Below are 12465 nucleotides of genomic sequence, written 5' to 3' on the forward strand. Positions count from 1 at the left end.
GTTTCTCTTTTCTATATGTAGCAAAACCTTTCAAATCTATCTGCTAAGTTAAATAAACAGTGATCATTCATTTTTTTTTATTATTATTTTTTTGGGGGTACACCAAGTTCAATCATCCGTTTTTATACACATATCCCCGTGTTCCCTCCCTTCCTTGACTCCCCGCACCTCGAGTCCCCCCCACCCTCCCCGCCCCAGTCCTCTAAGGCATCTTCCATCCTCGAGTTGGACTCCCTTTGTTATACAACAACTTCCCACTGACTATCTATTTTACAGTTGGTAGTATATATATGTCTGTGCTACTCTCTCGCTTCGTCTCAGTTTCCCCTTCACCCCCCACCCCCTCCCATACCTCGAGTTCTCCAGTCCATTCTCTGTATCTGCGTCCTTGTTCTTGTCACTGAGTTCATCAGTATCATTTTTAGATTCCGTATATGTGAGTTAGCATACAATATTTGTCTTTCTCTTTCTGACTTACTTCACTCTGTATCACAGATTGTAGTTCTAGCCACCTCATTACATATAGCTCCATCTCATCCCTTTTTATAGCTGAGTAATATTCCATTGTGTATATATGCCACATCTTCTTTATCCATTCATTTGTTGATGGGCATTTAGGTTGCTTCCATGTCCTGGCTATTGTAAATAGTGCTGCAATAAACATTATGGTACAAGTTTCTTTTGGGATTATGGTTTTCTCTGGGCATATGCCCAGGAGTGGGATTACTGGATCATATGGTAGTTCTATTTGTAGTTTTTTAAGGAATCTCCAAATTGTTTTCCATAATGGCTGTACCAACTTACAGTCCCACCAACAGTGCAGGAGAGTTCCCTTTTCTCCACACCCTCTCCAACATTTGTTGTTTCCAGACTTTGTGATGATGGCCATTCTGATCTGTGTGAGGTGATACCTCATTGTGGCTTTGACTTGCATTTCTCTGATGATGAGTGATGTTGAGCATCTTTTCATGTGTGTGTTGGCCATCTGTATGTCTTCTTTGGAGAAATGTCTATTTAGGTCTTCTGCCCATTTGTGGATTGGGTTATTTGCTTTTTTGGTATTAAGCTTCATGAGCTGCTTGTATATTTTGGAGGTTAATCCTTTGTCCGTTGTTTCATAGGCAATTATTTTTTCCCATTCTGAGGGTTGCCTTTTAGTCTTGTTTATGGTTTCTTTCACTGTGCAAAAGCTTTTAAGTTTCATGAGGTCCCATTTGTTTATTCTTGGTTTTATTTCCCTGATTCTAGGAGGTGGGTCAAAAAGGATCTTGCTTTGATGGATATCATAGAGTGTTCTGCCTATGTTTTCCTCTAGGAGTTTTATAGTGTCTGGCCTTACATGTAGGTCTTTAATCCATTTGGAGTTTATTTTTGTGTATGGTGTTAGAAAGTGTTCTAATTTCATTCTTTTACATGTTGCTGTCCAATTTTCCCAGCACCACTTATTGAAGAGGCTGTCTTTTTTCCATTGAATATTCGTGCCTCCTTTGTCAAAGATAAGGTGCCCATATGTGTTTGGGCTTACTTCTGAGTTCTCTATTCTGTTCCATTGATATTCCTTTCTATTTTTGTGCCAGTACCATACTGTCTTGATCACTATGGCCTTGTAGTATAGTTTGAAGTCAGGAAGCCTGATTCCACCAACTCCATTTTTCCTTCTCAAGATTGCTTTGGCTATTCGGGGTCTTTTGCGTTTCCATACAAATCGTAAGATTTCTTGCTCTAGTTCTGTGAAAAAGGCCATTGGTAATTTGATCGGGATTGCATTGAATCTGTAAATTGCTTTGGGTAGTACAGTCATTTTCACGATGTTGATTCTTCCAATCCAGGAACATGGTATGTCCCTCCATCTGTTTGTGTCGTCTTTGATTTCTTTCATCAATGTCTTAAAGTTTTCTGCATACAGATCTTTTGCCTCCTTAGGCAGGTTTCTTCCTAGGTATTTGATTCTTTTTGTTGCAATGGTGAATGGGAGAGTTTCCTTAATTTCTCTTTCTGCTCTTCCATTTTTAGTGTATAGGAATGCAAGAGATTTCTGTGCATTCATTTGGTATCCTGCTACTTTACTAAACTCATCAATGAGTGCTAGCAGTTTTCTGGTAGAGTCTTTAGGGTTTTCTATATATAATATCATGTCATCTGCAAAGAGTGACAATTTTACTTCTTCTTTTCCAATTTGGATTCCTTTGATTTCTTTTTCTTCTCTGATTGTTGTGGCTAAAACTTCCAAAACTATGTTGAATAATAGTGGTGAGAGTGGACACCCTTGTCTTGTTCCTGTTCTTAGAGGGAATTCTTCCAGTTTTTCCCCATTGAGAACAATGTTGGCTTTTGGTTTTTCATATATGGCTTTTATTATGTTGAGGTAATTTCCTTCTATGCCCATTTTCTGGAGAGCTTTTATCATAAATGATGTTGAACTTTGTCAAAAGCTTTTTCTGCATCTATTGAGATGATCATATGGTTTTTATCCTTCAGTTTGTTGATATGATGTATCACGTTGATTGATTTGCGTATATTGAAGAATCCTTGCATTCCAGGGATAAACCCCACTTGATCATGGTGCATGATTTTTTTAATGTGCTGTTGGATTCTGTCAGCTAGTATTTTGTTGAGGATTTTTGCATCTATATTCATCAGTGATATTGGTCTGTAGTTTTCTTTTTTTTGTGACATCTTTGCCTGGTTTTGGTATCAGGGTGATGGTGGCCTTGTAGAATGAGTTTGGGAGTGCTCCGCCTTCTGCAATATTTTGGAAGAGTTTGAGAAGGATAGGTGTTAGCTCTTCTCGAAATGTTTGATAGAATTCACCCGTGAACCCATCTGGTCCTGGGCTTTTGTGTGTTGGGAGATTTTTAATCACTGCCTCAATTTCCATACTTGTGATTGGTCTGTTCATGGTTTCTATTTCTTCCTGGTTCAGTCTTGGAAGATTGTATTTTTCTAAGAATGTATCCATTTCTTCCAGGTTATCCAATTGATTGGCATATAGTTGCTTGTAGTAGTCTCTCATGATCTTTTGTATTTCTGAGGTGTCCGTTGTTACTTCTCCTTTTTCATTTCTAATTCTGTTGATTTACATCTCCCTTTTTTTCTTGATGAGTCTGGCTAATGGTTTATCAATTTTGTTAATCTTCTCAAAGAACCAGCTTTTAGTTTTATTTATTTTTCTTATGGTTTCCTTCCTTTCTTTTTCATTTATTTCTGCTCTGATCTTTATGATTTCTTTCCTTCTGTTCACTTTGGGGTTTCTTTGTTCTTCTTTCTCTAGTTGTTTGAGGTGTAAGGTTAGGTTGTTTATTCGATCATTTTCTTGTTTCTTAAGGTAGGACTGTATTGCTATAAACTTCCCTCTTAGAACTGCTTTTGCTGCGTCCCATAGGTTTTGGGTTGTTGTGTTTTCATTGTCATTTGTTTCTAGATATTTTTTGACTTCCTCTTTGATTTCTTTAGTGATTCCTTGGTTGTTTAAGAGTGAATTGTTTAGCCTCCATGTGTTTGTATTTTTTGCAGTTTTTTTCCTGTAATTGATATCTAGTCTCATGGCGTTGTGGTCTGAGAAGATGCTTGATATGATTTCAATTTTCTTGAATTTGCTGAGGTTTGATTTGTGACCCAAGATGTGATCTATTCTGGAAAATGTTCCGTGTGCACTTGAGAAGAAAGTGTATTCTGTCGTTTTTGGATGGAATGTCCTATAAATATCAATTAAGTCGAGATGGTCTGATGTGTCATTTAAAGCTTGTGTGTCTTTATTTATTTTCTGTTTGGATGATCTGTCCATTGATGTAAGTGGGGTGTTCAAGTCTCCCACTATTATTGTGTTCCTGTCGATGTCCCCTTTTACAGCTGTTAGCATTTGCCTTATGTATTGAGGTGCTCCTATATTGGGGGCATAGATATTTACCATTGTGATATGTTCTTCTTGAATGGATCCCTTGATCATTATGTAGTGTCCTTCCTTGTCTCTTGTAATAGTCTTTACTTTCAAGTCTAATTTGTCTGATATGAGTATTGCTACTCCAGCTTTCTTTTGACTTCCATTGGCATGGAATATCTTTTTCCATCCCTTGACTTTCAGTCTATATGTGTCCCTTGGTCTGAAGTGGGTTTCTTGTAGGCAGCATATAGAAGGGTCTTGTTTTGTATCCATTCAGCCAGTCTGTGTCTTTTGGTTGCAGCATTTAATCCATTGACATTTAAAGTGATTATTGACATGTGTGTTCCAATTACCATTTTCTTAATTGTTTTGGGTTTGTATTTGTAGGTGTTTTCCTTTTCTTGTGTTTCCTACTTAGAGAAGTTCCTTTAGCACTTGTTGTAAGGCTGGTTTGGTGGTGCTGAATTCTCTTAACTTTTGCTTGTCTGGAAAGCTTTTGATTTCTCCCTCAAATCTGAATGAGATTCTTGCTGGGTAGAGTATTCTTGGCTGTAGGTTTCTCTCTTTCAGGACTTTCAGTATATTCTGCCATTCCCTTCTGGCCTGCAGAGTTTCTGTAGAAAGGTCAGCTGTTATCCTGATGGGTTTTCCCTTATATGTTGTTTGTTGCTTTTCTCTTGCTGCTTTTAATATTTTTTCTTTGTGTTTAATTGTCATTAGTTTGATTAATATGTGTCTTGGTGTATTTCTCCTTGGGTTTATTCTGTATGGGACTCTCTGTGCTTCTTGGACTTGGTTCATTATTTCCTTTCCCATGTTGGGGAAGTTTTCCACTATAACCTCTTCAAATATTTTCTCAGACCCTTTCTTGTTTTCTTCTTCTTCTGGAATGCCTATAATTTGAATGTTGGTATGCTTAGTGTTATCACTGAGGTCTCTGAGACTGTCTTCTATTCTTTTTATTCTTTTTTCTTTTTCCTGCTCTGTGGCAGTTATTTCCCCCATTCTATCTTCCAACTCACTTATTCGTTCTTCTGCCTCAGTCATTCTGCTGGTTATAGCATCTAGAGTATTTTTAATTTCAGTTATTTTGTTATCCATTGCTGTTTGTTTTTCTGAGTTCTTATGAACTGTTTCTTGTACTTTCTCTATTTTGTTATCGAGATTTTGTATCATTTTGACTATCATTACTCTAAATTCTTTTTCAGGCATTTTTCCTATTTCCTCTTCATTTATTTGGTCTTGTGGGTTTTTTTCCTGCTCCTTTGCCTGCATGGGGTTTCTTTGTTTCCTCATGGTTGTCCAAATTTTTGGGGTTGCTTGTCCTGGTGATAGAGGTGTTTATAGAAGACTGTCCAAGCCTCAGACTAATGTCCAAGTATTGGATTAAACAAATATTAAGTCTAGGAAACACATACATGTATAAGACACACAATTACTGAATCCAGTAGGACATAAGGCTCCAGAAAGACCTGACAGAACCCCAGTGTGCTATCAGATATTCAAAGAGAAACCCAACAGAAATTGACAACTGAAACAGAGCAAATCAGAGACAAAAGCAAAAGCCAACAAACAAACAAATAACACCTTACACATACAAACATTAATCCAGGGAGATTTTGTAAGCTAGGATCCAATATAGAAATGAGCTGGAGTACCACCAGAGAGAATGGAGATTCTCAGAATGTAATTAGACAACTGTACTAAGAACTAAGATAAAGACAAAAGCCTAATATTAAATACCAAGGCAGTGCATCATCTGGAGAATAGAGCAAGGAGTCTGAGCAGACCAATAGTGTTGCTTATAAGTATGTTAAGATAAAATAAACTTAAAAAGGCTGGAAGAAAGGGGAACAGAAGAGTGTAATGTGGTTGGAAATATGCAAATAAAAAGAAAGGAATAGAAATGTATAAAAGATAGGGATGAAAGGAAAGTATGAGAGATATATTGTCCTTATTACCAAAAACTTAGCGGCTGTGTCGGGCTCCCCGCGGTCCTTTCTGGTGTCTGAGGCCATCTGCTGGTGTTCAGCTGGTTCTCTGTGGGAATTACTGCATCCTTCCGTGCATTCCCAATGCATCTGTGGAAAGGGATGCACTCCACGTCCCTCTACTTCGCCGCCATCTTTTCTCCCCCTCGATCATTCTTTTTTTTTTTTTTTATTTTTTTTTATTTTTTTATTATTTTATTTTATTTTTTTTGGGGGTACACCAGGTTCAATCAACTGTTTTTATACACATATCCCCATATTCCCTCCCTTCCTTGACGCCCCCCCCTCGATTCCCCCCCACCCTCCCTGCCCCAGTCCTCTAAGGCATCTTCCATCCTCGAGTTGGACTCCCTTTGTTATACAACAACTTCCCACTGACTATTTTACAGTTGGTAGTATATATATATATATATGTCTGTACTACTCTCCCGCTTCTTCCGATCATTCATTTTTAAAATTGACTGTTCGTAGAGGCAAGGTCAGGCCCGCTAATACTGTTCTCCAGAATGTCAGCTTTTTAGGAAAAGGAAAATTATTTTTAAATTTTGCATGTTTGATAATTATAGATACTTATTTCCTGTTAGTGTTTCAATCATACAACTTAAAACATCAAGGGTGGTGTTGATGTGTGTATAGTGTATTTGTGTGCATGGAGCATGAATGTATTTTTAGTTATTACCGTGAGGACCCAGGATGGTCCTCATTCATTGATGGATATCAACCCATTCGTTGATGGGTATCAACAAATATCGATGGTGGTCTGCTGGCGTTGCCCCCACGCCTGGGACCCAGTGTTCAGGACCTGCTTAGCTGCACTTGATTAACTGCTTTAACGAATTTGATGCTGTGACCATCCATGAGTTCCTGACCACGGCTCCCTAAATGGAGTGGCTACCTTGGCATTGCCAGGGAAGAGCAGACAGGAAAGTAGGACTCTAAAGCGTGTGTGTATGTATGTGTTTGTATATATATATATTTTTTTCATTTCTGATTAAGTATGAACATTGTTTCAGTTCTATAGCCTTGTCCTACTCATGTTGAGGCAAGGCTATAATTTAAAATTAATGTTATTTATAGATGAAAATTATACATAAGATTATCTTAACTTCGAGTTTCCATTTTAGAAAAGGAAGCTTTTACAGGCTCTGTAAGTATAACTTGGCTCATATTAAATTTTGTGCCAAGATTGGGGTAGTGTATTAACTTTGGTGTGCCTCCCCCAAGATATTTTTCCTCATTAAATTATTATATTGGGTTTGTATTTCTACATGGTTGAAATGTGACATTGATGGGTCTTTCCCAAGATTGATTTACACTTTCGGTTTAGGATTCATTTCATACCTTGAAGAAATGGGTGAAAGAACTGAAAGAACATGGTCCAGAAAACATCGTGATGGCTATCGCTGGAAACAAGTGTGACCTCTCAGACATCAGGTAAGATGCATTTAAAAAATGTTTGTGTGGTTCACGTCCTCCACCCCAAATGTCTGGGTGTGAAACGCCATGTAAACGTCACACCCGTGTGGTTAAGTCTGTTCTCGGTGTCATAATTTAACCGATGTCTTTCACTTGTGGTGATCAAGGTGGTATTTATTCAACCAGAGTAGAATTGAGGGGAAATAATAGGGAAATGCAAACTTCAGGGAGCACCCACTCATGATTATTAAAATCAGATCTGTACAGAGCACAGTTACACCCCTGACTCTAGATGTCTTTGGGCTAAATGCTTTCAGTATTTTTAAATTAATTAATTAACTTGGCCGCACCGCACAGCATGAGGGATTTAGTTCCCCAATCAGGGATTGAACCTGGGCCCCCAGCAGTGGAAGCACAGAGTCCTAACCTCTGGACTGCCAGGAAATTCCCTTATTATTGTTTACTGTTACCTTTTCTGTTGTTTTTGTCATTATTACTGCTATTACCATTTTAGTACCGTTTTCCTAGGGTAAGGACGGTTAGAATGCTTCACACTTTGCACAGCATCCCTTTTGTTTTAGTTCTAGGCTTTAACTTAAGGACGTGGCTGGGTCTGTATGATCTCACTGTTTTGTTCTAAGATCTGAATTTAATGATTGTATGTGAACACCTTGGCTGCCCCCAGAGACGCTGGATGTTGAACTTCCTCTGCTGGGAGAAAGCTTTGTAGGGACCCAGTCCGTGTAGACTAGAGCTGTGATGATAGCTTTATCTAGCCTGAAAAGCTAACTATTTTTACTAAATAAAACAAATGAAAAAGGAAATGGTGAATTTGTCTTGTCTCTACCCCCAAGTTAATTTAATTCTCAGCAATTCGAGTAGTTGATTTTCGCATGTTTTAGGTTTTGCTAAATCAAACGCGATTAAACCAAAGTGCAGTGAACAATGAAAACAGATCTTGCAGAAGCCCTTAAGACAGCTTTTGCCACATTGCTCTGTTTCTTTGGGATTTCAAAAGCTTTAGATCACATTGCATCACGTTGGTTTATAATAACAGCCATAACCACTACTTAATTGTTTGTTTTCCTCGAGGCTGGACAAATCTTTAAACTCCCCAGAATTAGTTTAGTTCTCTACCTTCTTTACTCTAATCCTGAAACAGCCTGCTTGTCTAGAATTCCCAGATGAATGGCTTTAACTTTTGTCACAGGAGGGAGGTGGGGTGGGTGGCCTCTGTTGAGAGAAAGCCTTTGCTATCAGCTGACACCATCAAATTGTGGAAAATTGTGAACTAAGCCTTTGTATCGTGGGAGAACTGATGGATGACAGTTTAAGCAGAAAACGATTTAAACGTGAATGGAATTAGGACTCTTGATTACAGGGAGTTGAAACCCAATTGAAATTAATTTCAGGGAAAAGGGAAATTTATTGGAAGGTACTGAGATCCATGTGGTAAAAAAACAGGGGTGCCTTTAGCTCCGTCTTTGGTGTCTAGGAAGCTCCCAGCCTGGCACTCTCTCTGTGCCATGGAAGGATTCCCCATGTCATGACAAAGCATTTGTGGACAAGGGAGGGGATGTGGGTGGGACAGATGATTTTTCTCACCATTATCACGAGAATGGGACGGAGGGTGGTTTTGAAGAGGGGCATTTCCTAGAAAAGTCCGGCCTGATGTCTGCGACATGTTGGTTTGGCCGCTGGCACCTAAGTCACGCCATTTCTCAGGGTGGAATTTGCTGTTTTGCATTCTGCTCAGCAGACATTCTGCTTCTCTGCTTATCTATACAATTTTCACACTCATATAATCCTTCCGTCTCACTTCCAAGCATAAATGCCCTCACAGCACCTCTGTCCCCAAAGGGGCATGATCCAACGCCATTTCCAGCTTCCAGTGTGACATCGTGGGGCCACTCTCCCCTGAGCCCAGGTCCCCTGGTTTGGTCTCAGCGGGTCTGTGTGGCTTCTCCAGCTCCCGTAGTTGTGGTTCAAAGTGTGGAATGTGGATCTTTTGTTAGACGCAGAATTCTCTTAGATGCTCCTGGTTACTGAATCAAGGAAATAGCTCCCTTTGCAATTCTCCTTCAAACCTCTAATTAACTGAACAGCAAAGCCCAGTCGATGCTAGTAAATTTAAAATGTTTAAGCATTTAGTGTATTTTATTGAGATAATTGACGAACCATAGGATCCACTTGTTTTAAGTATGCATTTCAATGAATTTGTGTTATTTATAGAGTCATATAGTCATCCTCACATCTAATTTTAGAACATTTCCACTCTACAAAGACACATCATAACCATGTACTGTCACTCCCAACTTCCACCTCCTTCCAGCCCCTGGCAACTACTAATCTACCTTCCTGTCTTAATTAACTTCCTTTTGTGAACATTTCGTATAAATGGAATCATACAATATGTGGTCTTTTGTATCTGGTTTCAAGGTCCTGTTTCAGCCTGTTTTCAATTTTTATCGTGAGTAATATTCGATTGTGTGAATGTACCACATTTTATTTTTTCATTCACCCGTTGAAATTCAAGTTGTTTCTACTTTTTGGCTATTACGAAAAGTGCATCTGTGAATAATCACGTACAAATTTTATATGGACCTATGTTTTCATTTCTCTTAGTTGTATACGTAGGAGTAGAACTTTGGGGTCATCTGGAAACTCTGTGTTTAATAATTCGAGGAAAAGTCCGGCCTGATGTCTGTGACATGTTGGTTTGGCTGCTGGCACCTAAGTCATGCCCTTTCTCAGGGTGGAATTCACTGTTTTGCATTTAAAAGGGAGGGGAAAAAAAGAACTTCAACCTAAACCTCATACCATATATAAAAATAAAAATTACTCTAAAATGAATCATAGACTTTAATGTAAAATGTAAAATTCTTAGAAACTTCTAGAAAAAAATCTAAGAGAAAATCTTGAGGATCTGGGGTTAGGCAAAGAGTTCTTAGACTTGATAGCAAAAGCACAATGTATCTAAGGGGAAATTCATCAACTGGACCTCTTCAGAGTTAAAAACATTTGCTCTGTGAAAGCCCATGTGAAGAGGTTAAAGGACAAGGCACAGACTGGGAGTAAATATCTGCAAATGAGATGTCTGACAAAGGACTAGCATGCAGGCTACATAAAGAACTCTGGGGCTTCCCTGGTGGCGCAGTGGTTAAGAATCCACGTGACAATACAGGGGACACAGGTTTGATCCCTGGCCTGGGAAGATCCCACATGCCATGGAGCAACTAAGTCCATGTGCCACAACTACTGAGCCTGCGCTCTAGAGCCCATGAGCAACAACTACTGAGCCCACATGCTGCAGCTATGAAAGCCCAGGCGCCTAGAGCCCATGCTCTGCAACAAGAGAAGCCACCGCAATGAGGAGCCCACACACCACCACAAAGAGTAGCCCTGGCTCACCACAACTAGAGATAGCCTGCACAGCAACGAAGACCCAATGCAGCCAATGAATTAATAAATAAATTAATTTAAAAAAAACTCTGAAGACTTAATGGTTAAAAAAAATCTGATTTTAAAATGGGCAAAAGAGATGAGCAGACATTTCACCCAAGAGAGTATCAAGATCGTGAGCAAAGACCTGAAAAGATGTTGAATGTCATTATCAGACCATCAGAATGGCTGCAATAAGAAAGAGGGGTAACGACTAGTGCAGGTGAGGGTGGGGAAGAACTGGATCCTTCACACATTGCTGGTGTGAATGCGAAATGGTAGTCACTCTGGAAAACAGTTTGGCAATTTCTTTTAAAACCAAGCATGAGATTACCATCTGCCCAGCAGTCACACTCTTGGGCACTTATCCCAGAGAAATGAAAACTTAGGTTCACAGAAAACCTGCACATGATGTTCACGGAAGTCTTATTTATGATGGAATTGGCTCAGATGTCCTTTAGTGGGCGTACCAGGGCGTATCACACAGTGGAGTACTACTCGGGAGTGAAAAGGGGCGCAATGGATACAAGCTACCTGGACGAACCTCCAGGGAAATATGCTGAGTGGATAAAGCCAGTACCAAGGGTTTCATGGTGTGTGATTCCACTTATATAACATTTTGGGAATGAAACCATTTTAGAAAAAAGGGAGGTTAGTGGTTTTGGTTGGGGTGACGTGGGTGGGGGAGGGGGAGGAAGGACAGCACGGACATAAAAGGGCAGCCTGAGGCATCCCTGTGATGCGGGAACCATCCACCTCTCTGCGGGGAGGACACAGGAACCTACTCGGGTGATGAAACTGTGGAACTTAATACACACACACGAGCACCAGTAAAACCGGGGGAATCTGAATGAGATGGAGTGTGTTGGTGTCAGTATCCTGGGTGTAATCTTGTAGTTTTGCAAAATGGTGCCATTTGGGGAAACAGGTACAAAGTGTACAAGGAATCTCGGTGTTATTCTTGTAACTGCATGTGAGTCCCCAATACAAATTTCAGTTAACACAGTTGGATTTAGGTAAAAATAATAAGTAAACATTAGGCAGTGGTGTGTGTGCAGACACATGTGTGCATGTATACATGTGTATTATGTATATTATATATGATTAAAGCTTTGTAAACACACTGAGCCAAAGGATGAATTTAACGCCCCCCCCCACACCCACTGTACAAAGGAAAAACAGAGTAACTCCCATTTAGGAAAGTGGGGAAGGGGAAGGCTGGTGGATTGATCCTTGCCCAGAGGATGAACTTTCTCCCGCTGGACAGAAATAGTCTGGTAAACGATAGGCCTTTGAGCCTAACGGGCACCTGCTGTTGACACCTTTCCATGGCAGTGGGACCACGTTCTTGGTCAGCCAATCCAGCTGCTCCAGATTCAGCCTGCTGGGACCATTTTTCTGGGGAGTTAGCCAAGTCTCTACACCCCAAACCTTATTTAGAACGTGACCTTCTTTTACTCTAATCTAAAATGCTTTGCTCTTCTGTAGTTGCCAGAAGACTATAGTCTATTTTTCACTGGGGGTTGGAGAGGAAGATTGTGTACATTTGGTGCGTGCACGTGTGTGTGCGTGTGTGTGTGTGTGTGTGTGTGTAGGGGGAACTGGGCTCACCTAACAGACTTTGGTTGTGTAAGGTTGTAAATCCTTAAGCAGAGCTAGGCCTGGTGTATTTTGGAAATGTCTGGACTTGAAATGGAAGTAACTCCCTGAACTTGACTCAGCCCACTGGAGGTGTTT

At 39.9% G+C, this 12465-nt stretch overlaps 1 protein-coding gene across 1 annotated transcript in view; it reads left to right on the forward strand.

The window, feature by feature from the left end:
- Window positions 1-12465, forward strand: part of RAB31 (RAB31, member RAS oncogene family) — a 107139-nt gene that overhangs the window by 62695 nt on the left and 31979 nt on the right. The window contains exon 5 of the mRNA XM_057699245.1: window positions 7199-7305. Within this exon, the coding sequence (XP_057555228.1) occupies window positions 7199-7305 (107 nt within the window). The remainder of the gene's footprint in view (window positions 1-7198; window positions 7306-12465) is intronic.

The sequence above is a fragment of the Hippopotamus amphibius genome, chromosome 11 (assembly GCF_030028045.1).
Source record: "Hippopotamus amphibius kiboko isolate mHipAmp2 chromosome 11, mHipAmp2.hap2, whole genome shotgun sequence".
NCBI classification, from domain to species: domain Eukaryota; kingdom Metazoa; phylum Chordata; class Mammalia; order Artiodactyla; family Hippopotamidae; genus Hippopotamus; species Hippopotamus amphibius.